Source organism: Carica papaya, chromosome 6, assembly GCF_054855325.1.
Source record: "Carica papaya isolate Zhongbai chromosome 6, ASM5485532v1, whole genome shotgun sequence".
Classification (NCBI taxonomy): domain Eukaryota; kingdom Viridiplantae; phylum Streptophyta; class Magnoliopsida; order Brassicales; family Caricaceae; genus Carica; species Carica papaya.
The window spans coordinates 30,072,951-30,097,570 of NC_142314.1; the positions used below are offsets into that span (position 1 = coordinate 30,072,951).

At 34.1% G+C, this 24,620-nt stretch overlaps 1 protein-coding gene across 3 annotated transcripts in view; it reads right to left on the bottom strand.

Moving 5' to 3' along the window:
- The window catches only part of LOC110815960 (mannosyl-oligosaccharide glucosidase GCS1-like), a 51,875-nt gene that overhangs the window by 10,363 nt on the left and 16,892 nt on the right, over positions 1 to 24,620 (bottom strand). For 2 of the 3 annotated variants that reach the window (XM_088223488.1, XM_088223490.1), the window contains 5 exons: positions 23,399 to 23,520; positions 23,001 to 23,108; positions 22,839 to 22,912; positions 16,243 to 16,368; positions 532 to 599 (listed from right to left, as the gene is read on the bottom strand). In XM_088223488.1, coding sequence (XP_088079614.1) covers positions 532 to 599; positions 16,243 to 16,368; positions 22,839 to 22,912; positions 23,001 to 23,108; positions 23,399 to 23,520 — 498 coding nt within the window. The remainder of the gene's footprint in view (positions 1 to 531; positions 600 to 16,242; positions 16,369 to 22,838; positions 22,913 to 23,000; positions 23,109 to 23,398; positions 23,521 to 24,620) is intronic. The other variant, XM_088223489.1, reaches the window with a different exon arrangement.

Genomic DNA, 24,620 nt, shown 5'->3' on the forward strand with positions numbered 1-24,620 from the left:
GGGAGGGCAATTTCTATCCCTAAGAAGGCACTTAGGTTGTAGTTGACAGACCTATATAATTCAGTTCTGTTCTATGACGTCCAGAAAGTTTGTCTTAAGGTTTCTTAAGTAACCTTTGGGTTAATGAGCCATAATATTCATATTATCATAGGCTCAAAGGGAACAAAAAGGCAGAGAAAATTTGATTCATCTTGAACAGATTTCACCCTCCAAGGGCCCATAACTATATCTGGGGGACGGAGCATACCAATTTGGTGCCAAAATCAATACTTTACTACTTAGACTAAGTTTGTTTAGTCTTGTTTATTGGGCTTCTGCATAAAATGAGTTCACGCAAAGACACATGAACTGCTCTAGTCATTTTGATTAAAGGGTTTTACTATTTTCCCATGAGTCATTCTGCATTTGGAAGCACCAGCTGTAACTGTTAACACTAAAAAGCTACACATTTCAGTCTATACAAACATTATATGAGTGATTGTGGGATTGTGACAGTATGTTCTATATCAATTATATGCCAAGGAATAGAACCTTTGGATTTAGTTCGCGAGTTGTGGTGTTGTCTCTCCCATGCCAGAAATATGTGCCAATCTCCTTCCCTAATTTCAGAATGAGAATAACAGGAAACAATTGGAAGTCAAAAATCAGATTATCTAGTCAAGCATGTAACAAAAATCTCTAATCAAATGTCAAGTAGGACACATTGCCAGAGTATCAGATTATCATCTGTAAGCAAATTATTGTTTATGTGGGAATTAAAAGATAAACAAGATTTCTTGTACATTGAAAAGGAGCATATACATAAGCATATATAGCTTTTACAAAGAGAAAAAAGAACTAACTACAGAAAAACAAATCAAATCAAACCTCCATACCAGTGAGGGTCCTTAACTGATATCTCATATTCTTAGGAAAACTTTCTAATATTGAGAGAGAAGGTTGATTAATTTTTTGACATTTGCCCTCAAGCTGGTGAATATGCATTTTTCATTCTCAGCTCAGATAGGTCCTTGGAAGGTCGTAGTCCTTTTGTTATCACATCTGGAAATTGGCTATTTGTTGAGTCGTATTGAGTACAAATCAATCCATTATCCAACTTCTTATCAGCCTCCCAATTTGTTTTATCTTGAGTTCTCTTACTAGGCATCTTTTCAAAGCTTCCTTATCTTTATCATCATTTTCCAGTTATAATTATGTCATTGGCATATACTCAAAATGCGGTTTCTGCTTGAAGTACCTTATAAAGAGTGTACAATCTCCCTAACTTTGTCTACATCTGATGACAAGCATTACCTTTGGCAAATCTTTCAAACCAAATCCTTGGTGATTGCTTTAAAAAATACAATGTTTCGTTCAGTTAATAAACTTATTGTCTCTTAGTTTCCCTTTAAGCTTTGAAGAATATCCATCTATATTTCTTCCTCCAAATTGTCATTTAGGAAAATGTTCTTTATATTGAGTTATTCCAAATACCAATAAAAGTTGGTTGCTAGAGACAATAAAACTCTTACCACATTCATTTTTCCATCGAAGCAAAACGTCTCTTGATAGTTAATACTTTAGGTTTATATATATCATTTGCCATGTGTTTGGCTTGTATCTCTATAGGGAGCCCTCTGACTTGTACTTGACTGTAAACACCTCCTTCCATAGGCTTCTTTCAGGTGGTAGGTCCCATGTTTGGTTCTTCTCTAATGCCTACATCTCTTCTCTCATAGTATTTTTCTACTTTCCCATCAGATAATACCTTAAATAAAGTATTTAGAACTTGACCAGTGTTCTGTCTTATTGGAAAGCTTTTATGTGAAGGTAAGAATTTTTCAAGCGATGCAAATTTTGCTACTAGATAGAATGGATGCTTAATACATTATCGTGCATATGTACTAACCCATAGCAAGATCATGATCATATGGTAGTTGAGGAGAAATTTGCGGAATTGCAATTATTTACCATTGTAAAGAGTTAGAAAAAAAATATTGAATATTTCTTGTATTTTATTCTAATAGATTAGAGATATATATATATATATATATAGAAGATTGATCTAATATGGTAACATAAATCACCCTATTAATGTTACAAAATCAACTAATGATTACATAACAATATTCTGAAATATATTTTGTAATATTATTACATTCCCCCTCAAGCTGAAGTATAGATATTAATCATGTCCAATTTATTACGAAGATATTCAGTTCAAATTCTATTTAAAACTTTTGTAAATATATTATTTGGTTGTTCCCCTGTTTTCACATAATCGATATAAATAAAGTTTTTTTGAATTTTCTCATGAATGAAGTGATAATCAATTTCGATATGTTTATTTCTTTCATGATACACCAAATTTGAGACAATATAAAAGGTAATTTAATTATCATACTAGAATTTTGCAGGAATATGAGATTCAAACCCACTTCAGCCAAAATGTATTGTATTCATAAGACTTCACATGTGAATTGGATCATAACACTAATTTTGGACTCTGCACTGGACCGAAACACAACGGTCTGCTTCCTACTTTTCCATAATACTAGGTTCCCACTAACAAAAACACAATAACCTGCAGTGGACCTTCTATCAATTTTATATCTAACCCAATTAGCATTTGCAAAATATTCAATATGAGTATGCCCATGATTGCTAAACAATATGCCAAGTCCTGAAATACCTTTTAAGTAACACAAAATCTATTTCAAAGTCTTCCAATATTTGATTGTAGGTGCAGAGATAAATTAACTAACAACACTGACAGAGTATGTTATATTTGAAAGAGTCATTGTGAGATAATTCAATTTCCCAACTAATCGTTTATACCTTTCAAAATCATTGAGGGGGTCACCATCATTTTTAGTAAAATGTACATTTGGTATCATTGGTGTGTTACATGACTTATCTCCCAACTTTTCGATTTCTGCAAGTAGATCAAGTACATACTTCCTCTGAGACAAGAAAATTTATTTCTTACTTTTTGTTGCTTCTACTCCTAAGAAGTATTTTAATTGATCTCAATCTTTAGTGTGAAACTTGACATGTAAGAATGACTTAAAAGAGAATATTCCTGCACAATCATCTCCTGTAATGACAATATCATTAACAAAGACAACAAGAAGTATAAAACCAATTGCTGACTGTGCATACAAGACTGAGTGATCACATTTACTCTTCTTCAGTCTAAATTCTAAAGGTACTTCACTAAATTTTCCAAACCACGCAAAGGGAATCTGCTTTAAACCATATGAAGATTTCTTCAAATGATAGACTTTCCCGTACTCCTTCTGAGCAACAAACTCAGGTGATTGCTCCATATATACTTCTTCTAGGAGAATGCCATGAAGTAATGCATTCTTGATATCTTACTGGTATAAGAGCCAATTTCGAGATGTCGCAATAGAAATGAATGGACAAACAGATGTAAATTTGACCACTAGAGAGAAAATATCAGAATAATCTACCCCATAAGTTTGAACATAGCCTTTTGCTACAAGTCTGACTTTAAGTTTTGCCACAGAGCCATCTAGACTTACATTAACTGAAAATATCCATTTGCACCCCACAGTCTTTTTTCCTTTGAGTAGATTTATCAAATTTCAAGTATGATTTTTATCGAGAGTATTTATTTTCTCAACTATTTCATTATGCAAACCAGGATAATTTAAAGAGAAGATAAAACATTTTTTCTTTGATTCAACAAAAGCAGAAAATTCATTTAAATATTCGTGATACTGGGAGAATTTTAGCATATTCGTCAGCTGAAATTATAACAGTTTTCTCATAAGATAAACTGGCAGTAACAACAACGATATTAGCAGCCTGTGTCCTCCGATTGTGATTTTATAATTTTTTACAGTATCGGTTTATATGCTCTTGTTTACGGTAGTAATAACAAACAATATTACAATTCATTTTAATCCAAAAATTAAATCGTTAGATGAGAGCCACCGGAACCACCTAGAAATTCAGCAAGCCAAAGATACAGGGAAAACACTGTAAATAAACCAAAAATTCTAAGAAAACAAAATATCTCTTCACGCACAGCTGCCAACAAAACCACCAAAACCTCACTGTCACCATTAGAGGCCGATTGCTGCCGTACGCGCCGCCGTCAAAATACCACATGTTGCCGCCGGAAAACCCAAACAACTTCCCTTTTGGTCAGAAATCATCACAAAACCATGGCGCACCTAAGTCTGGAATGGATTTTGCAAAATTGTGCCAGAAACACCAACGAACCTGGCTGTCGCGCGATCTGCCTCCGCCTCGGCTTCCTCCTTTCCAACCTTCTGTTTCACACTCAGAACTGTTTTCTAGCTTCTGTCTTCACGCAGAATCTAACTCGCACGCGAAACATCTTCCTCCGACACTCACGATACGCGCGCAAAACTAGACACCGTCGAAATGGCTTCCTCTGCTTCTTCTACTTACACCACCGTGCTCGTTGTACTCTAAATTGGACGGTGGTTGGAAGTTGACTTCCTCCGGCGCTGGGAATGGGTTGTTCGACCCCTTCTTTTGGTCTGATTTAATCTGACTCCTAAAACCCTAATCCTAACTCTGATATCATGTAAAGAGTTAGAGAAAAATATTGAATATTTCTTACGTTTTATTCCAATAGATTAGGGATATATATATATACAGAGGAGAGATCTATATATGGTAACATAAGTCACCCTATTAATATTAAGAAATCAACTAATGATTATATAGGAATATTCCGTAATATATTTTTGTAATATTATAACAACTATATTCTCAATATTAAGTGTTGAGTCTTAAACTTGGACATGATCAGAATCGATTCTCAGCCTCTTCTTCAATATACCTGCATAAATCTCACTAAGGCATGGAATTCATTATTTTCTATAACGGGTTTGGCGTGAATGGGTGAGGATGTTGAAATGGATTTGACTTGGTAGGTGGTAAGAGTTGGACCAATAAATAGGTTATGTTGGTGAAAACTCAAGTAAAAACAAGTCTATGTCCTTATCTTTAATGAATGATAAAAACTTCTCTTGAAGATATGACAAAATGAAATAAGATTTTTCTGATCAAAAGTGATGTTTATAGATGTAAAAAATTTCTTAGTAGGTGAAAGGTAACACTTGTTCGCCGTTTAGGTTGGTGAATAACTAACAAATAGACACATTCAATAACTCTTGGATCTAATTGTTCTCTATTATGGCTATTGACAAAGATAAAGGTAGTGCGACCAACAATTCGGGATGAGTTTATTCGTTAGTTTTAAATTGTGATAAAACTTTTCTACGAAAATACGGGGTTAATTATGTAAGCCACTAAAAGTAAGTATGTTAATAAGTCGGGATCATAACGAGTTTTGTAAAGCTAAACTTGACTCGACTTAATATGCACAAAACTGAGCAAGTTCGCCGAATCCATACATTTTTATTCTGATTAATTTTTGATAAAACCCGACCAGACATGACCGAAGTATATATCTATGTCCACATTTACATATACCAACTTACATATATATATATATATATCTATATATATTATTTACCAAATTATATATATCATATAAATATCTGGTTGAAATTAAAAGATATATAATATATGTATCAAACTAAAAAATTGTATTTTATATGTTTATTTTTAATGAAAATTTAAAAATATTATTATATTATATATATTTTTATATAATATTTTTTAATTAAAATTAAAAATATATTATACATAACCAGATCGAGTATGGATGAGTTTTTTTATTCTAAACATGAACCTGATCCAACCCGAATTTAACTAAAAGTTAACCTAGTCTGACTTGACTCGGTTTTTTTGGGGAAAAAAAAACTATAATGGATCTTGGCAAGTCACTATCTTGGCATGTCACTGATCTCAAAAATCATTGAGTTTAATCATGACATGATGATTAGGTCTGTTTCATCCCATGTATCAGATCTTGGATCTCTTTCATTCAGCTCTATCCTTAGAAGAGGACTGAGTTTTCCTTTTCCCTTCAACTAAGTTCAAATAAATCAAGACCAATAGAAATAATTCTTCTTGTTCAGTCCATATGTTGTCTGAAGATTTTTGAGCTTTCTTGCTGGTTGAGTAATGAGAACTTCCCTGACCATGGCTAGTGTTATTTAAACGAACATTATCTTTGTTGTTTCCGACATCTTCTCCATAATAGGTGTTAGGTCTCCTCTGAGAACTTGGCAAGAGCTCTAGGTCCAGCAAGGATCCTCGCAATTGAGTATGCCAAGGGGAAAGGAAGACAAAGGGAAAGAAAGCAAAAATTAAACAGATAAATTTTAGGGCTCTCAAGTAGGCATGTTAAATATATATGACAACCCTAACGTTCTTATCTAGTAAGTGTATGTTCTCGTTAGAATTCTACTAAAATAATATAACCTTGACTGTACACCAAAACAAAAATGCTTTTTTCATTAAAGTATTAAGGCATTTTTTCTTTTGATAAAGAAAATACAAAAAGATGCAAATAGAAACCTTTGAGATATGACGTGTGTTGTTATAGACTAGTAATGTTTTTATATTTATTTATTTTACTATTCAATAATTTATTGATTTAATAATTTTTTAAAATAAAATATAATATTAATTTTTAGTTCATTTTTTTTTAGATAAAAGAGAAGTATATTAATGGAAAGGCTCCAAGGGGGAGCCACCCATGTACAAAATATATTTTCAAGTCAATGAGCATATCAACAACTGTTCGCAAATCATCAAGAGTATGTACGTTATGTCCCAAAAAGATGAAGCCAAAATAATGCAGCCATTTATTTTTTATATTTACAAAGGGGTCTTCCCTACCCTCAAAACCTCTATTGTTTCTTTCCCTCCAAAGAATCCAGAAAATAGATAATGGAATAATAGGAGAATTTGGAGAAACGCCCTCCCAAGCCAAAAGCTCTTTACTAAAAGAACCCGCAATTACCCAATTAATACCTATTAGGCTGTAGACAAGTGACTGAATTTTGACAGAGAAGGGACACCAGAGTAGGATGTGGTTGCAGCTTTCGGTGTCACTTTTGCAAAGAGAACATCTATTTACTAGGACTCTACCACTTTTCATCAAGTCATCCATCGTCAATATATGCTCTTTTGCTGCATCCCAAGCAAAGAGGGCGATTCTCGGGAGAGCATTTGCTTTCCATGTAGCTTTGAAGGGGAACTCCCCATCATTCAGAGTATTAGGAGAGTTAAGGTGCTTGTAAAGCGAACTAACAGTGAATTTGCCATCTTTTTTCAGCTTCCAAATAAAAGTCTCTTTTGTCAAGTAAATTTACATCAGCCATCAATTGTAAGAAGCAGACATATTTGGACATCTCCCAATCCTTGAGATTTCTGTCAACAGCCACAACACAGTTGCAAGCGGAACAGAAGGCATCAACAACCAGCAAATCTTTGTTGCGGGCAATAGCAAAGATATTAGGGAATCTACTTTTCAGTGAGACATCACCACACCAAATGTCATACCAGAATTTTATTTTGTTCCCTCTCCCAACCTCCCAACAAATATTGCCTTTCAAGACATCAAACATATTCATGATATTTTTCCATGTACTTGTACCATGCGGTCTGCTGGGTAATTTTGTACCTCTGTCAAGATATCTGTTCATCCATTTTATCTTAATAATATTCTTCCACGTGCTGTCTTCCTCACTCAAAAAACGCCATAGCCACTTTCAATGAAATGCCTTGTTCATAGTGGTGATGGATCTAACACCGAGCCCGCCCCACCTCAACAGACGTTTAACCTCATCCATTTAACAAGATGGTATGCTTTTTTATTATCTGAATCCCCCCAAAGAAATCTGTTCTGGATCGACTCAATCTGTTTAGCAACTTGAATTGGTATGGTGAAAACGGAGAGATAATAAATACGGAGATTTGAGAGCATACTCTTGATTAATGTTAATCTTCCCCCCAGGAGAGAAAAACCCTATTCCAACTAGCAAGTCCTCAATCATACAGGTTAATAATTGGTTCCCATCATCTTGTCTTTAGCTTTCAGGTCCAGGGGGTAGCCAAGATAACTGATAGGAAGACTTTTTGCCTGGAAGCCCATAATCTGAACCAAAATGTCCATTTCTTCACCCACATCGAAGCCAACCATTTCAGATTTAGCAAGACTTATCTTTGAGATCAAAAACTGCTTGAAAACAGAGGAGAATGCATCTAAGGTTTAAAAGATATTCGGTTTTAGACTTACAGAATATCAAGGAATCATCCGCAAAAAGAAGGTGTGAGACTTCAACCTACTCATTACCACTTCCCAAAGAGATAACTTCAATGAAATTCATATCATTAGCTTTCAATAAGTTATAGAGTGCTTCCATTACCATTATCAGTAGCCAAAACATAGACTTACAGAATATAATCAATGAACTTCCAACTAACATAATCAAATGCTTTTTCCATATCAAGTTTACACATGACCCCCTTCCTTTTTTGAATAACCAGATCATCCACTAATCCATTAACAATCATAAAATGTATTGGGAATCTGCTTACCTTTGACAAGAACATGCTGATTTTCACCAATAATCAACCTAAGTACGTTGGACAATCTTTTGGAAAGCACCTCTAAACTTAATTTGTACATGCTACTTACAAGGCTGATAGGGCGGAAATCAAAGAAATTTTGCACCCCTCTTTTTTTGGAATGAGCACAATGAACATAGAATTTAGTGATTTAACAATCAGTACGCCACAGTAAAATTCTTTAAATTGTTAAAGGAATTAACTGGCAATTAATTAGCCAATAGAATTTATGCAATTAATCAGCAGATATTATGTAGTTAATCAACAAATTCGTTACAATTATGACAGTAGATTATATGTAATTAACCAGCATATATGAACAGATTCTATGCAATTAATCAGCAGATTTCAAACAATAAATTATGCCTCAATGTTTTGTTTCGTGAGCAACAACGAATTCTCACTCAAACTATCATAGAATAACAAAGATTTACCTCTATCTCTGTGGCTTATGCAGCACTAGATAAGTTAAAAGGTAGATACTTGAACACAATTTAGTGTTTTTGTTACAAGGGGTTTGGGCATTATATTTCAAACTATTCAAAAAAAATTTGCAATTAATGTAAAAAAACGGCCACATCATTAAGGAATGTCCTATCCTACCTCCTAAGAAATCTGAAACAACATATACAACGTTTGTTGGTTCTTCTAGCACTGGAAATTCTGTGAATATAGCACAGAGTGCTCCTTCTGCTCCTACTGCACCTGTAATTCCTGAAATGATTCAACAAATGATCATCTCTGCATTCTCTGCCTTATAACTCTCAGGTAAATCTTTTCCAACATCATCTCCTTGATACTTTAATCCTGCAGCCTCTAATCATATGACCAACAATCCCAATCTTCTTACCAATGTAAAGAAATACTTTGAAAATCTCAAGATTTATACAGGTGATAAAAACCCTTTACCTATCACAGCCACGGGTGACATTTCTTCTTCTCTAATAAATGTTTTTGTCTCTTCTAATCTTACCAGTAATTTTGTTTTTATCGGTCAATTGGTTGATGAAAGTTATAAAGTGAAAATTTCTAAATCTGGTTGTATTGTGCAAGATCAACAATCAGGGAAGATGATTGCAAGAGGGCCTAAAGTAGGACGTCTTTTTCCACTCCCATTTCCTTTATCTCCATGTTTCTCTTTGTCCATTATCACTTGTAATTCTATTCATGTTGATTATCGAGCATGACATAAATGTCTCGAACATTCAAACTTTAATGTGTTCCATGTTTTACTAAATTTTGGTTTGCTTGGGAATAAAAACTCACAATCTCTTAGTGTTGTTCAATTTGATTGCAATTCTTGTAAGCTTGGCAAAAATAAAATTTTATCATTTCCCACTCACACACCAAATATAGTCCACCCTTTTGATTTAATACATGGTGATGTGTGAGATATGGTACCAATTACTTCTCATACTACGTACAAGTACTTTATCACCTTTATTGATGACTATATTCGTTTCATATGGATTTATATTCTTCATTCTAGAGACAAAATATTTTCTGTCTTCAAGCTTTTCCATGCACATATTCAAACCCAATTTTACGCTAAAATCAAAATCTTTCGCCCTGACAATGGGGATGAGTACATGTCTCATTCTTTTCAAGAGTTGCTACAAGCTAATGGAATAATTTCTCAACGATCTTGTCCTTCAACGCCACAACAAAATGGGGTGGCAGAGAGAAAAAATCATTATCTTCTTTATGTTGTTCGCACCCTTCTGCTAGAGTCTTTTGTACTCTCTCGGTTTTGGTGTGAAGCTCTCTCCACTATTGTGCACCTGATCAACAGATTGCCCTCTCCCTCATGGAACTATGTCTTTCCTTTTATTCAGTTATTTGGTCGCACTCTAAATTATTCTAACCTTCCTACTTTTGGTTGTATATGTTTCGTACATATTCCTGCACATGAACGCACAAAACTTACATCTCAATCAGTTTAATGTGCATTTTTAGGATATTTATTATATCAGAAATGTTTTCTTTACTATGATCCTAATTTACATCATATTCGGATATATATAAATGTGATATTTTTTTGCTACTCATCATGATCATATTTCTCCTTTATTTTCTGTGTTGCCATGATTACTAACTTTTCCGCAGATCCTGTACCTTCTAAATTTCTATTGGTGTATTAGCGATGCATGTCCAAAACATTATACCGGACTTCGACACTTAACGGGACCCCTCCAACGAATTTCTTGACGGTTGATTCTATTCCAACAACCGCACCTGTTCCTCTTAAATGTAGTACTCGTGTTCATACACTACCAGATGGGTATGATTTTATCCCTCATTTCCCCTTAACAGTCACCTTGTCATCTATTCCTATTCCCTCATATAAATAGACAATGGAGCATGAATGTTGGCGGCAAGCTATTGAAACAAAATTTCAGGCACTAGAAGAAAACCAAACTTAGGATGTTGTTTCATGTCCTCTATCTGTGAAATCCCTTGGAAGTAAGCTTGTGTTTTCCATAAACTTCGATATGATGGATCCATATACCGTTACAAGGTTCAATTGGTGGTTCTTGACAACAAACAAGAGTATGGTTTAGAGCATGATGAGACCTTTGCACCAGTGGTTAAGATGACAACCGTGCGCACCATACTAACCCTTGCAGCATCTCAATCGTGGTCTTTACATCAAATGAATGTTAAGAACGCATTCTTACATGCTGATCTAAAGGAAGAAGTTTACATAAAACTTCCACATGGTATGCCTACTCCCTCACCTAATGTTGTTTGTAAACTAAAATGTTCTTTATATGACTTGAAGCAGGCACCGTGCGTATGGTTTGAAAAGTTCATATCCACTTTTCTTGGTTTTTCATTTACTCAAAGTCAGTATGACTCTTCACTTTTTCTTCAAATGACATCAAAGGGCTTAGTTGTACTTCTTATTTATGTTGATGACATAGTTATCATTGGTTCTAATAAGAAGAGAATATCTGAAATTCAAAATTTGTTGTACTCTTCTTTTCATATGAAAGATCTTGGGCAGATCACCTATATCTTGGGGTTAGAGGTGCATCATCAACCTCAAGGTATTTTTCTGCATCAACAAAAGTATATTTATGATTTGATTAAATTAGCTGGTCTCACGAACACTACATCTGTTGACATTTTTATGAAAATTATTGTCAAATATCGACGAAATGAAGGAGAATTTCTTGAGAATCCTACTTTATATCGGAAGCTGGTTGGTAGTCTCGTCTATCTAACCATCACCCGATCAAACATTTCTTATGTTGTCCGCATCGTTAGCAAGTTCATGCAAGCTCCTCGACATCTCCACATATCAACAGTCCGTCGATTAAGCAGTGTGTTCAGACACTAGGAAATCTACTACTGGATGATGTATGTTTCTTGGTGATGCATTTATCTCTAGAAATGTAAGAAATAAGACTTTGTATCCAAGTCTTCCACTGAGGCAGAGTAGCGAACCGTGTCTACTGCATGTTTCAAGATCATTTGGTTGCGTGGTCTACTTACAGAGCTTCGTTTCTCACAAGTTCAACCTATTCCACTACACACTGATAACACTAGTGTGATCCAAATTGCCGCCAACCCTGTCTACCATGAAAGAACGAAACACATAAAAAGTGATTGTCATTCCATCCGAGAGGCATATGATCGTCAAGTTATTACCCTTCCACATATATCCACAAGTCTACAGATTGCGGATCTCTTTACTAAGTCTATGACACGTTAGCACCATAACTTCCTTGTTAGCAAATTGATACTTGTAAATTTACCAGCATCAATTTGAAGGGGAATGTCAAAAGAATTAACTGACAATTAATTAGCCAGTAGATTTTATATAATTAATTAGCAGATATTATATAGTTAATCAACAAATTTGTTACAATTACGACAACAAATTATATGTAATTAACCAAGATATATGGCAGCAGATTTTATACAATTAATCAGCAGATTTCAAACAATTATGCCAGCAAATTATGCAATTAATTAGTTAGTAAATTTTATATCTAATTTTATGACTTATATAGATTTAATAACTTTAATTAGGACAGATTTATTTAGCTAATTTAGGAATTGAAAATTAGTTTGTATATTTGTATATATAATGAGAATTCTTCTTCATGAAGAACACAAAAAATTTTTTTTGCTCAAAATCTCTTAAATTGTCATAAATAAGTTGATCATATATTCTTTGAGCAATGACCAGAAATTTAATAAAAATTTGAAGTTGAACCCATCCGGTCCAGGTTCTTTATCACCATTGCAGCTTTTAAAAGCCAATAAAATCTCGTCCTCTGCAAGTTTCACTTCCAACAACTTTCTATTGGCATTGTCAATTGTATCAAAATACAAACTATCCAGTTTTGGGCGCAGGGAAAAGTCCTCGGTGTAGAGATTTTGATTAAAAACTTTGGCAATCTCTCGCAATTCCTCATTACCAGAAATAATATCTCCATCTAAACACAACTTCTCGACATAATTTGATCTCCTTCTGTGATTGGCCAGATAGTGAAAGAATTTTGTATTTTTGTTCCCTTCTTTTAACAATTTTTCTCTAGATTTCCGTTTCCAGGAGATAGACTTCAAGTGTAACCTATGAGTTAGGTCAATTTTTCATTAACTCTATTTTTATCTTCCTGAACTAGCCCCGAGGAACCATCAAGTTGTTTAAGAGTTGCCAGTTCCTCCATAAGAATGTTGATATCTTTCTCATCCTTGAGACCCACCTCTTTGGTCCATATCTTGATAGCATTTTTGAGATACTTAAGCTTATGCATAATCTTGAAACTGCCCGGCCCCAAAACAGTGGAATTTTTCCAAACCCTCCAGACCATTTCCTTGAAACTTTCAATTTTCAAACACTTACTGTCAATATAAAAAGGAATTGGACCCCAAACAATCCCATCATCAACTAATAAAATAGGAAAGTGATTAAAAATAGGTCTAGGGAGTACCTTTTGACATAAAGCTAGTAAATTGAGGAGGATGAATGGACTAATTAGGAAATGATTAATTCTGGAGAATGATGGGGTTGCTTGTTGATTGCTCCAAGTTTAGGAACCACCCATTAAAGATAGATCAGTCAGATTAAGGAGTTCCAAATTATCATTAAACTCTTTCGAGATAGATGCAGAGAATTGATTGTTGGATCCCACAACACCCACATTGCTCCATTTGTCTTGACAGTCAGCTAACTCCTTCCACAGAGCTATACGCTCATCTCTATTGCCACAACAATACACCCCGGTAAAATACCATTCAAGCCTTTGAACTCTATTTACAAACTTGTAGGAGATAGTAGTCTTACCAACACACGAATCGATACAATCAATAGAGTCTTTATTCCACATGATCACGATGACCCTAACTGAACCCATAGCAGAGAGATGCAGCCACCCAACATCTTTGATTTTCCACAGACTTTTGATAGTTGCATTGTTGATTAGACTCAATTTGGTCTCTTGCAGGCACACCACCATTGGCTTCCACCTACATAAACATCCTTTAATAATAAGTCTTTTTTTATCGTCATTTAGACCCCACACGTACCAAGAGAGAGTGTTTCCTATCATTTTAAGATCATCAATTCACCCCTCGATGAGTTATTCTTCTTCGACCATCATAGTTAATAGATGAGTGAAGCCTCTTCAATTCCTTGATCTCACCGTGTCTTGGTTTTTTTCTTTGATTTTCCAAGTGGGGCATCCACCTTGGTCTTGACTCTCAGAGAATAGATAGAAAATAATTTTTTTTAATTCTTCAAACGTGACCCCCATAGCAGCTCCCCATTCTTGAACATTTTGTAAAACCCACGAAGAGTAGGGATGCTCACCAATGATAGCCCGACTCGGAGGGCAAAGTTTTGCTCCAATTTTGTGAAGAAATTCTGTTGTTCAACAAAAATAAGTTACAGGAGGAGAACTCGCTCCAAGCCAAAAGAGTTACAGAGATTAGGCATACCTTGAGGGAAATTCATCTCTTCTTGTTCCACGAATGACAGGAGTCTCCATTTCGTCCCTGCTGTTGCTCAAATCTAGATTCATCTTGTCAAAGATAGGTTTAGCATCGACAGGAGGGTGAAAGTCGGAGGAAAGAGAAGGAGCCCTAACATTTGATTTGCAAGACGCAACTGGGGGGTCGAGCGAATCCTCCTTATCTTTAATAACTCCAGATGGGCCGGGTATATCCTCAAACCGGGGTGGTTTGGTCGGGGAGGATTTTTTCTTCTTTTTGGGCCTCTACATCCACTTCACCTTTGGGCTTTTCTTTTTCTTTATATAACCTTACTCAACTCATCCTGTGCGATCCATTTGCTTCTCTCTTCTCTAGAATATTTGGGTTTCTATTTGTTCGGTTTGATTGAGCTTGGCCTTATTGGATCTTTCTCTTGCCCGCTCGATGAAAGGGGAATTTGCAATTCAAATCCCTTCTGAGTTTCAGACAGTTGGGTTGTCTATTCTCCACCCGAGAGGTCAACGCTTGCCCCGATTGCAGCATCTTCGTGTAGGATTTTCGATTCTCTGCCCTCACTTCGATACATAGGCACTGTTTGCAATGTGGACAACAAAAAACTGACGACGACCTTGAATGAGGAGTCAGATTACAAGAGAGTACGTTGTAAGGTTTGGCTTAAGAGGGTTTGCTCTTTTTTCAGGATGGATTAAGATAACATCTACTAACTCAAATATAAATTTTATCAATCGCCACCAATCTTCAGCTTAGAAGCCATCGAGGATAAAGATTCGTCTATACCCTTTGTTTTTCTGTTCAGACAAGACAAGAAAACGACCATTCTGGTTTCAACATAAGGCCAGATAGATGGTGCGTGAGCAGCCAACTATTTTCTTTACCCAGGTGGCCTCCCTTTTATACCAGTAAAAAATGCTTAATGAATCAACGAGCCATTTCACTTCTGTTTTGTCAAGCGAGATCAAAACCCTAAGATCATGACCATTTTCGTAGATTCTCAAGCCGTTAAGATGCCTTCCATTCCTAACAACGTCGAAGGATTTTTTGTTAATCAGGACAAATATTTTGTTGTAATCATGCAATATCGTGATTCTCGAGCCGGTCGGCCGGACTTTCCTTTGATTTAGACAAGTGAAGAAGGGGAGAGGTAGAGATGATGGTGAAGGGAAGTGGGCTTGTAGAGTTGGGAGATTTAGGACGGGAGAGAGGAGAGAGGAGAGAGAGGGAGAGGAGAGAAGCCTATTAATTTCTTGTTCATAATCTAGTATTAATTTCTAGTTCATAATCTAGTATTTATTGTAACATAACAAATAATTTTAAATAAAAAATAAATAATGAAGAATTAATATTAATATTTTTATTAAATAAAATGAATAAACAATTAAAACAATGAAAAGTTTAAAATTAATTTATACTATAATAAAAATTTTAAAAAAAATCTTAAATTACCTGTAATAGTTATTTTTTACTATTATTCAATTTTTTATCATTTCAATATTTATTACTAATTTTACAACATAATTAATTAACTATAATAACACATTTGACATTGATAACAATTTAGATGGCAGATTTGATCAAACACAATACAGCTTTACATCAAAAATATTTTTACTGAGTCATTCTCACAACATTTTTAACTACTCCTAGCATAAAAAACTAGCTGGACCAAAGACATTCAAAGAACTGCATTAAAAATAACCAATAAATTTTTCGAAAAAGAAAATATGGAAGAAAAACCCTGTAAGGTACCTGATTGGGTAGTATTAAACCATTGGAACCATGCTTCAAGACGAACAAAAGCCAGTTTGAAGAATGAAGAGATCTCATCACTTTCAATGGCAGTGAACTTGTTTTTCTTCAAACCATTGATTAGATCTGAAACAAAAAATTTTTGCTCTATTTTTCAGCTCATACAACCAATATTTAAAAAATATTTTCTATAGGGGCATTAGAAGAGAGTTCTATGTTGTTTCATATTATCACATCAACATAAAAATCTTAGGATCTTTGTCCTAGTCCTATTAACATATGCAAAAGGTATAGATAGTAATGTAATTGTTATTAGAATCATTAGATGTATACATGGCTTATGAATCGCGACAACACAAGGCCTAGAATCCTCAAATCCTGATGACGTTGATATCCATTTCCTTCCTCTTTCAGTCAGTTTACAAATGTTGGTAACTAGTGTTCATCAAATTCTGATTTCAAGATAGATTAAGGCCAAGTATGAGAAATGTTCAAGGGGAGAGTTATCAATGAGGTACTCCTATACCTACAAAATTATGCCTCAGCACACCAAGTTTAAATTACTTGCACCTTGACAAGTGTTGTAAACAAAGTGAGATTTTATATATGCTAGATTCATATATTTATAAGCATTCATGAATTTATACCAATTCATATATTTTCATAGTTATAGGGGACACAGTTAGAAGATAAAAAGCAGGTCAACCATCCATATATATAATATGTATCACTTCCTTCTAACAAAAGACAAAGAGGAGTGTTATTGCCAAATCAACATGGTACAAAGCACGGTTGATACCCTTTTTGAGCTTAAGCTCTTCCTTTAAGTTATATCCTAGTTGAGCCCATCATTGTTGCTATTGAGTCAATAACCGGCTAAGCCACCCAAGCCAATGTAAATCCTTTATTTCGTCAAGCACTGATAGAGAGAGTTAAGTCACACTGTTATTGGGTCTCTTTCAGTGGTGGACAAAATGGACAGCAAAATTGTAATATAAGATGTTTTTCCTACATCAATGATGATAACTGTACACTAAATGGCCAATCTAGAGTAGAGTAAAACTGCTAGTTTTGCAACATTGATAAAGATAATCTTCTTATGAATAACCCACCTTCTACTATTGGAATAGAAAAAACTTGGTTAAGAGAGGATTTAAGGATTTTGTGCAAATTTGAAGTTTTATCGACAATGCGGTCATTTGTCTAACCAATCACGGTGAATATGTCAAAGATCTTATATACTATCCAACTCGCTTGTACTCTAACAAGAGGATTCCTCCTAATCCATACATATATTTAAGAAATTTTATCATCAAGAAAGGCTCTCCCTAATATTTTTTGGGTTTCAAATGAGTAGACAGTGAGTTAATTTTTTTCCTTCCATTTGTTAGTATTGTGAACACTCAACAATATGGAGGTGTGAATGTTCAATAGTACCAAAAGCTATTGCATATTCTAGGCTCTCCCTAAGTATCTTTTGGATTTTAAAAGAGTGGACGGGGAGGTAATTCTTTTTCCTTCTATTCAATAGTATTTTGCAAAATACAACGACATGGAAGTACAAATGTCCTATAGCACCAAAAGTTATTGCATATTCTAACACTATGGTTCTATTTTACCATCATTATAGGCTGCGGCGTCAGTCTGTGTCTACTAGAAAGAAATTGTTTCCCCAGTTTCAGAACAAATCTTCCTTAGAAGTGTTTCTAACTTATGACTTCTACATTGGAATCAAAATAATTTAGTAAATCTGGATCATTATTGTTTCCACAGCCTAGTATCTTGTCTTACCAATGATATTCCTAACGGTGTTCTATTTTCTTTACAGTCCTTATTTCCAGATCTCGTGTGCATGTTTGTTTGTCATTCTGTTCATAATATTAACCCCCAAGGCTTTTTCATGACTTAGAAGTGTTTCTAACTTATAACTTCTACATTGAAATCAAAATAACTTAGTAAATTTGGATCATTATTGTTTCAACAGCTTGGCATCTTGTCTTGCCAATGATGTTCCTAACGGTGTTCTATTTTCTTTACAGTCCTGATTTCCAGATCTCGCGGGCATGGTTGTTTGTCTTTCTGTTCTTTTTCATGATTTCGAAGTGCTTCTAACTTTTAAGGATGATTTCAGAATAAATCATCCTTGAAAGTGTTTCTAACTTATGACTTCTACATTAGAATCAAAATAACTTAGTAATTTTGGATCATTATTGTTTCTACAGCCTAACATCTTATCTTGCCAATGATATTCCTAAAGGTGTTCTATTTTCTTTACAGTCCTTATTTCCATATCTCGTGGGCATGGTTGTTTGTCTTTCTGTTCTTTTTCATGACTTCGAAGTGTTTTTAACTTTTAAGGATGATGGTTATTTGTCTTTCAGTTCTTTTTCATGATTTCGAAGTGTTTTTAACTTTTAAGGATGATTTTAGAACAAATCATCCCTAGAAATGTTTCTAATTTATCACTTCTACATTGGAATCAAAATAACTTAATAATTCTTGATCATTATTGTTTCTACTGCCTGGCATCTTGTCTTGCCAATGATAATCCTAAGGGTGTTCTATTTTTTTTACAGTCCTCATTTCTTGATCTCGTGGGTATGTTTGTTTGTCTTTCTGTTCTTTTTCATGACTTCCAAGTGTTTCTAACTTTTAATGATGATTTCAGAACAAATCATCATCGGAAGTGTTTCTAACTTATGACTTCTACATTGGAATCAAAATAACTTGTAATTCTGGATCATTATTGTTTCTACATCTTGGCGTCTTGTCTTGCCAATGATACTCCTAACGGTGTTTTATTTTCTTTACAATTCTTATTTCCATATCTGGAGTGTATGGATGTTTGTCTTTCTGTTCATGATGTTAACCCCAAGGCTTTTTCATGACTTCAGTAGGGATATAGTATTATTCTCCAACCTTAAGTTGTCATTTGATTTCCATTAACGTAACATTTTTTGAGACCGCTCGACTTTTTCTAAACTGACAATTTATAATTGTGAGGACGATGATGTGCTTGTAAAACTTCATCTTTAATCACAATGTACTTGGCAGACTCATCTTCTCCATCAACTTCTCCATCTAAATATGCTAATCTTTATTGTCCTGTTGCCTTTCACGTATATAAAATGTAATGTTTTCATCCAATTTCTTTCTTTGCTTATGCGCATAAATCTCCATCTTCACGTGCTTTTCTAGCTTCTCTAGATGACTAGATTCTGTTTCTGTTCCTGGAACTTTATATACAGTGTTTTACTTTAAAAAAAAAAAAACTTTACATATAGTGCAAAACTCATCATGGTCAGTGAGGTGCTGTGGAGGAGATGTTGGTGTTAGACAATAATGGTGCTTGGGTACTAGTGCATCTACCTAGGGCCAAATAGGCCACTGATGTTAAATGGTTCCATATTGTCAAGGTTCCTTTCAACTGAAAAAGTTCTACTAAAGATATAAGAAAAAAAGTAGAATGACAGAGGATTCGTACTAAAAGCAAAGGAAAAAGAATGAATATTCATAAAAATCAATACAATGATGTTCTCCAAGCTTGCTGCAAAGTAGCCAAAGAGATATCCCTAGAAAACCATGAGCCTTGGTCCAGAAAGAAGCAAAAAAGATAAATCTGTCCCGAATGGAAGATGAAGTCTGGGAAGAGATGCGTAACATCTCTAGGAAGTCTAGTAAACAATCAAAGAGAGTTCCAACCGTAGCTTCCTTTTTCAACTCAACTTGCTAAGGAACATAGAAAGAAAACCCTCAAGGGAAGAGCAGCAACTCAATGAAGAATTATATTAGTACTATTAGTTTTACTATTACTAAAATTTTTATTACTTATTTTACATTGATATTCCTAAACAGGCTAGTAGAATTTTAGTATTGTCATAATAATATCCTAATTTAGTTTATTTTTAAAAAAATATTCCTAATTTAGTTGCAAGTTATGTTCTAAACTACTCGTGATATGCTTTCCTATTTAATGAAGGATTGTCTTAATTAGTTTAGTACTTGATTTCCTTTTTAGTAGTCATTTGTTATTTTAGGATTAGCGTTGGAACCACCATATATATGTAAGCTCTATGAACTGGAAAGTAGACATTCAATTCTTAACAAACTCTATATTTTCCTTTAATGAATAATTTTCTTCTTTATGGATTCCAAGATTTTGTGTGTTTGAGTAGATTCTAGTGAAATTCTAGAAGATTCTAGGTTATTAATCTAACTTGGATGTTATCAAAGTACTCATATAAGCTTGGATGTTATCAAGCAAACCTATCCTTACTTCTGTGCTACATCATTTGATATCAAAACCTAGTGTATACCAATCCATTAGCATTGGACTTCTATTGCCAAACACATCCATACAACCCATTTTGAAAAGAAAAATCTTGAAATATAAACCACAAAGTCGAATCATCACTCCCCACATTGTCGGCCTCCACTGGCAGCTCCAACTACCACCTCGAGGTTAATTGCATCACGACAGCCAAAAGGTTCGGACAACTCCACCAATCACAAAAAAGGCTCCAAGTTCAGCTTTGAGTGTATTGGCCACTAAGATAAGTGTTCGTAATCCTGATAACGAACGCGAAGAAGGATACTTTTTCATGTCCATTCAAAAATTCTCTCTGAATGTGATCCAATATTTCGTCCTAAATGCAAAATTGAGCATATTATCCACCTAAGTGTCTGCAATCGCGATGACGAATGTGAAGATAGATACTTTTTAATGTCTATTCAAAAACTCTTTCTAAATGTGATCTAATATTTCTTTCTAAGTGCAAAGCTAATGAAGTGATAGGTAACTTGATCATTGAGATTCTCACTAGTGATAATCTCATGTCTCAAGCATTGGTGATGCTAGATGGTAATGCTAAAGTGAATGTCGCCAAATTTCTTTTTTCTATTGGAAAGTCTTGTGAAGATGAAGTCTATAGTGAATGACATGAAATTTTGTCATTCATCATTGGGAGACGCATGGGAATTTAATACATATCTTTTATAGTCGCAAAATAGATATTTATGTAATTTATAGGAATAGTAAAAAGAACTTATTTTGCAAGACAAAATCATACAAAGCTTATAAAGTAAATGAACAAACTTCTTAACCAATTCAAAAAAGACCTCACATCTGAGATGACAAGAAAGAAAAAATTTGAAATGTTTGTACAAAATGAAGAGTCACAACATGAGCTAGAGCTATGCAAAAAAAGAAAAAGAATGGAAAAATAGGCTAAAGATATAATAGAAGAACAAGTAGAGGAAGTACATCGCAACGAGTCCCAAAACAAAGAGAAAGAAGTTGAAAAGATAGGTTCTTGTGATAAACAAGTTCATGGTGAAGATGATGCTGAGACTTATCAACATGCTCCCAGAGATGATAAGTTTACTGATATTAGATCAGTGGAGCAAACCGAGAAGAAAATTTGCAAAATATTTTAGTTTTTCCTACCTTCTCATCAACCTTCAAATTCAAAGACAACTTTGCTGGTAACTTTACCTTTTCTTTTTGGACAGATAAAGAAGTATTATTAAGGACAAGAAGAGAGCCAAGTACAATGACAGACAATAAAATATTCTCTTAAGTAGCGACAATAGTAAAAGTCGGGACCCAGTAGACTCCGCCACAACCTGTCCCATACTTCTAAAGAAAAAATAAGCGATGTTGGGTCAGGTTAATTTTTTTATTAAATCCAGGTCAGTCCAGGTTCAAGTTTAGAAGAAAAAACATGGTCAAACCCAATCCGGTTATATATAAAATATAATTTTTTTAAAATTTTAATCAGAGATATATAATATATTTTCTTAATTTGACGTATATAATATATTTTTTAATTTTATTTAAAAATATATTTTATATATATTTTAATTTGATGTGTATATATAAAATGTATTCTTATATATAATCCGGATCTGGTCGAATTTCTCCGAGAATCTGAGCAGACGGAAAATAAAATAAATGTGGTGAACTTGCCTCGAATATAAAGTTCGGTATATGGCAGTTTTGAGGAGGACTGTTGTAAATATTATAGGATTGTATACATGGCCGTCAATACATTTATAAACATTCATTGATTTTCGTAATTATGGGAAAGATAGCCAGAAAATAGGCTAACAGTCAATCATCTCTGTATAATAAAGTTAAAAAATAAAATAAGCCATTTCCTACCAATTTAAATTTTTGACATAATTAATAACAATCAATTATTTTAAATGGCATCTTATTTTAAATGATATCAAAACTAGTGCTCTAGTGTTTGAATCCTAACTATTATTTCATTTTACTAATTAAATTTCAGCACAAGTTTAGAAATGGATTTGTACCTAATTCCTGTTCTTGTAAGTAAGCATGCTACAATATGAATACTAGATTGAATCTTTTCATATCAGCTTGACTTTTGGGATGATTACTAATATGATTAATTCTTTCACATGTATAAGTCTTCATCATTCCTCCAAATAAAAGAGCGAGATATTTTCTATCAACACCAATCATGACTTCACATTCACAAAGTAATCTTCATCCAACATAAAAGAGATATGCAGGATGGCTAAAAGACAATGATGTAACTGTAGTTAAATTTGATAGAGAAAAATCTTACCATGCAACACCAAAAATAGAGTTGGTGGATTACCATTACTCGGATGCTGAATCACAAATTCATCTGGGACTTTACTGCATAAAAATCAAAAACCACATGACGTCCTCACTAGTAAACTTCAAACTTCAGAGTTAGTGCACATAGTTAACAGAACCATTTTACCTCAGAGCTTCAGCACCTAGTATTTGCTCACGTGGTATCCATCCATCAATATTCATCAAATCTAACCAGTGTCCAATAATATCAAAGCATATGTGAATATCCCAGCGCCTGCTCAACATTAGCACAGGCGATATATTTTCAATACAAGTAGTTAGTTAGACGAATCCATTAACTTTATAATGTAAGATAAACTGTAGGGTATTTCTGGAAAGGCACAAGTAAAAGATCTGCACTTAAGGAAACAAGAAAATGAAAATATAACATACAGCAGCCTAACTGTGTAGCAGAACAGGATAAAAATTAGAAAAGTAGAGATAAAATAAAACTTTAAGAAACATAATATGCCTATACTGGTCATATGATTAAAAAAAGGTATATGATGGCCCTGCATCACTAACCAGATCAACAATTGGTGAAAACCTTCATCCCACAAAAATCCCCTTGGAAAGAAGGGTCGACTTGGAACAGCAGTGTATAGCTCAGCTGGCCAATATAGGATAAATTTATCACGAATGTCAAGCTGCAAAAGAAAATGATTCACTGATTGACTGTGTTCAATATACAAATTGCTTAAAACAAATGCTTAGGAAGTAAGACGGAAATGTAAACAACTAAAATAACAACAAACTTTTTGTTTAGCAGCAAAATAGACTGGACATAGGTTACCATAAACTATTGAAAATAACAAGTACCTAGCATTTAAACCATTATATCAACTTCCTGAATGTTTACAGTTACCACCCTCCTGAATATTTTTTTAAAATAACCACCCTCCTGAATAATAAAACAAAAGATAAAGGAGAATCCAAAAATGTGCTGCAAAAAATGGCAGACTGCTCACTTCATTTAGTATGTTATTTAAAAAGCCAGAGAAATACAAGACAACCCTACTGCAAACCTCCTGAAAAATACATCTTTAGTACCAAAAACAGGTATCAAACAGTGCATACAAATTCCTGCTAAAAGCCAGCTAACAACTAATCAAAATCTCAAACGTCAATTTAAATAGGATCATGTTTGTTGGAAACTGAAAATAGCAACAAACTAACTAAAATGTCAATAACTAGGCACACTGTTGGGAAGAAAGCCAGAGAAATACAAGACAATCCTACTGCAAACTTCCTGAAAATTACATCTTTAGTACCAAAAACAGGTATCAAAAAAGTGCATAGGATTCCTGCTCGAAGCCAGCAAACAACTAATCAAAATCTAAAACTTCATTTGATTAGAATTCTGTTTGTTGGAAACTGAAAATAGCAACAAACTAACTAAAACGTCAATAACTAGGCACACTGTTGGAAAGCCCCTCAATCTTCAGTCACTAATGTCAGGAAGCTTCATCAACATTTTAGAACTATGGGATACCAGTTAGAGAAGCCTATCGATATAGGGATTTGATTTGATTTTTTTTTTCTTTTAGATAAAAAGTGTAAAATATATATATTACCAAAGGTGCCAAAGGGGTACCACTTGTATACAAAAGAATTTACAATTCAGTTAGAAGATCAATGACATTCTCAAAATCTTTCATCCTATGTGTTGTGACCGGAAACAAAAGTACCAAAAGTGTTTAACCATCTATCTCTAATATTAACAATCTCCCCCTCAATCCCATCAAAA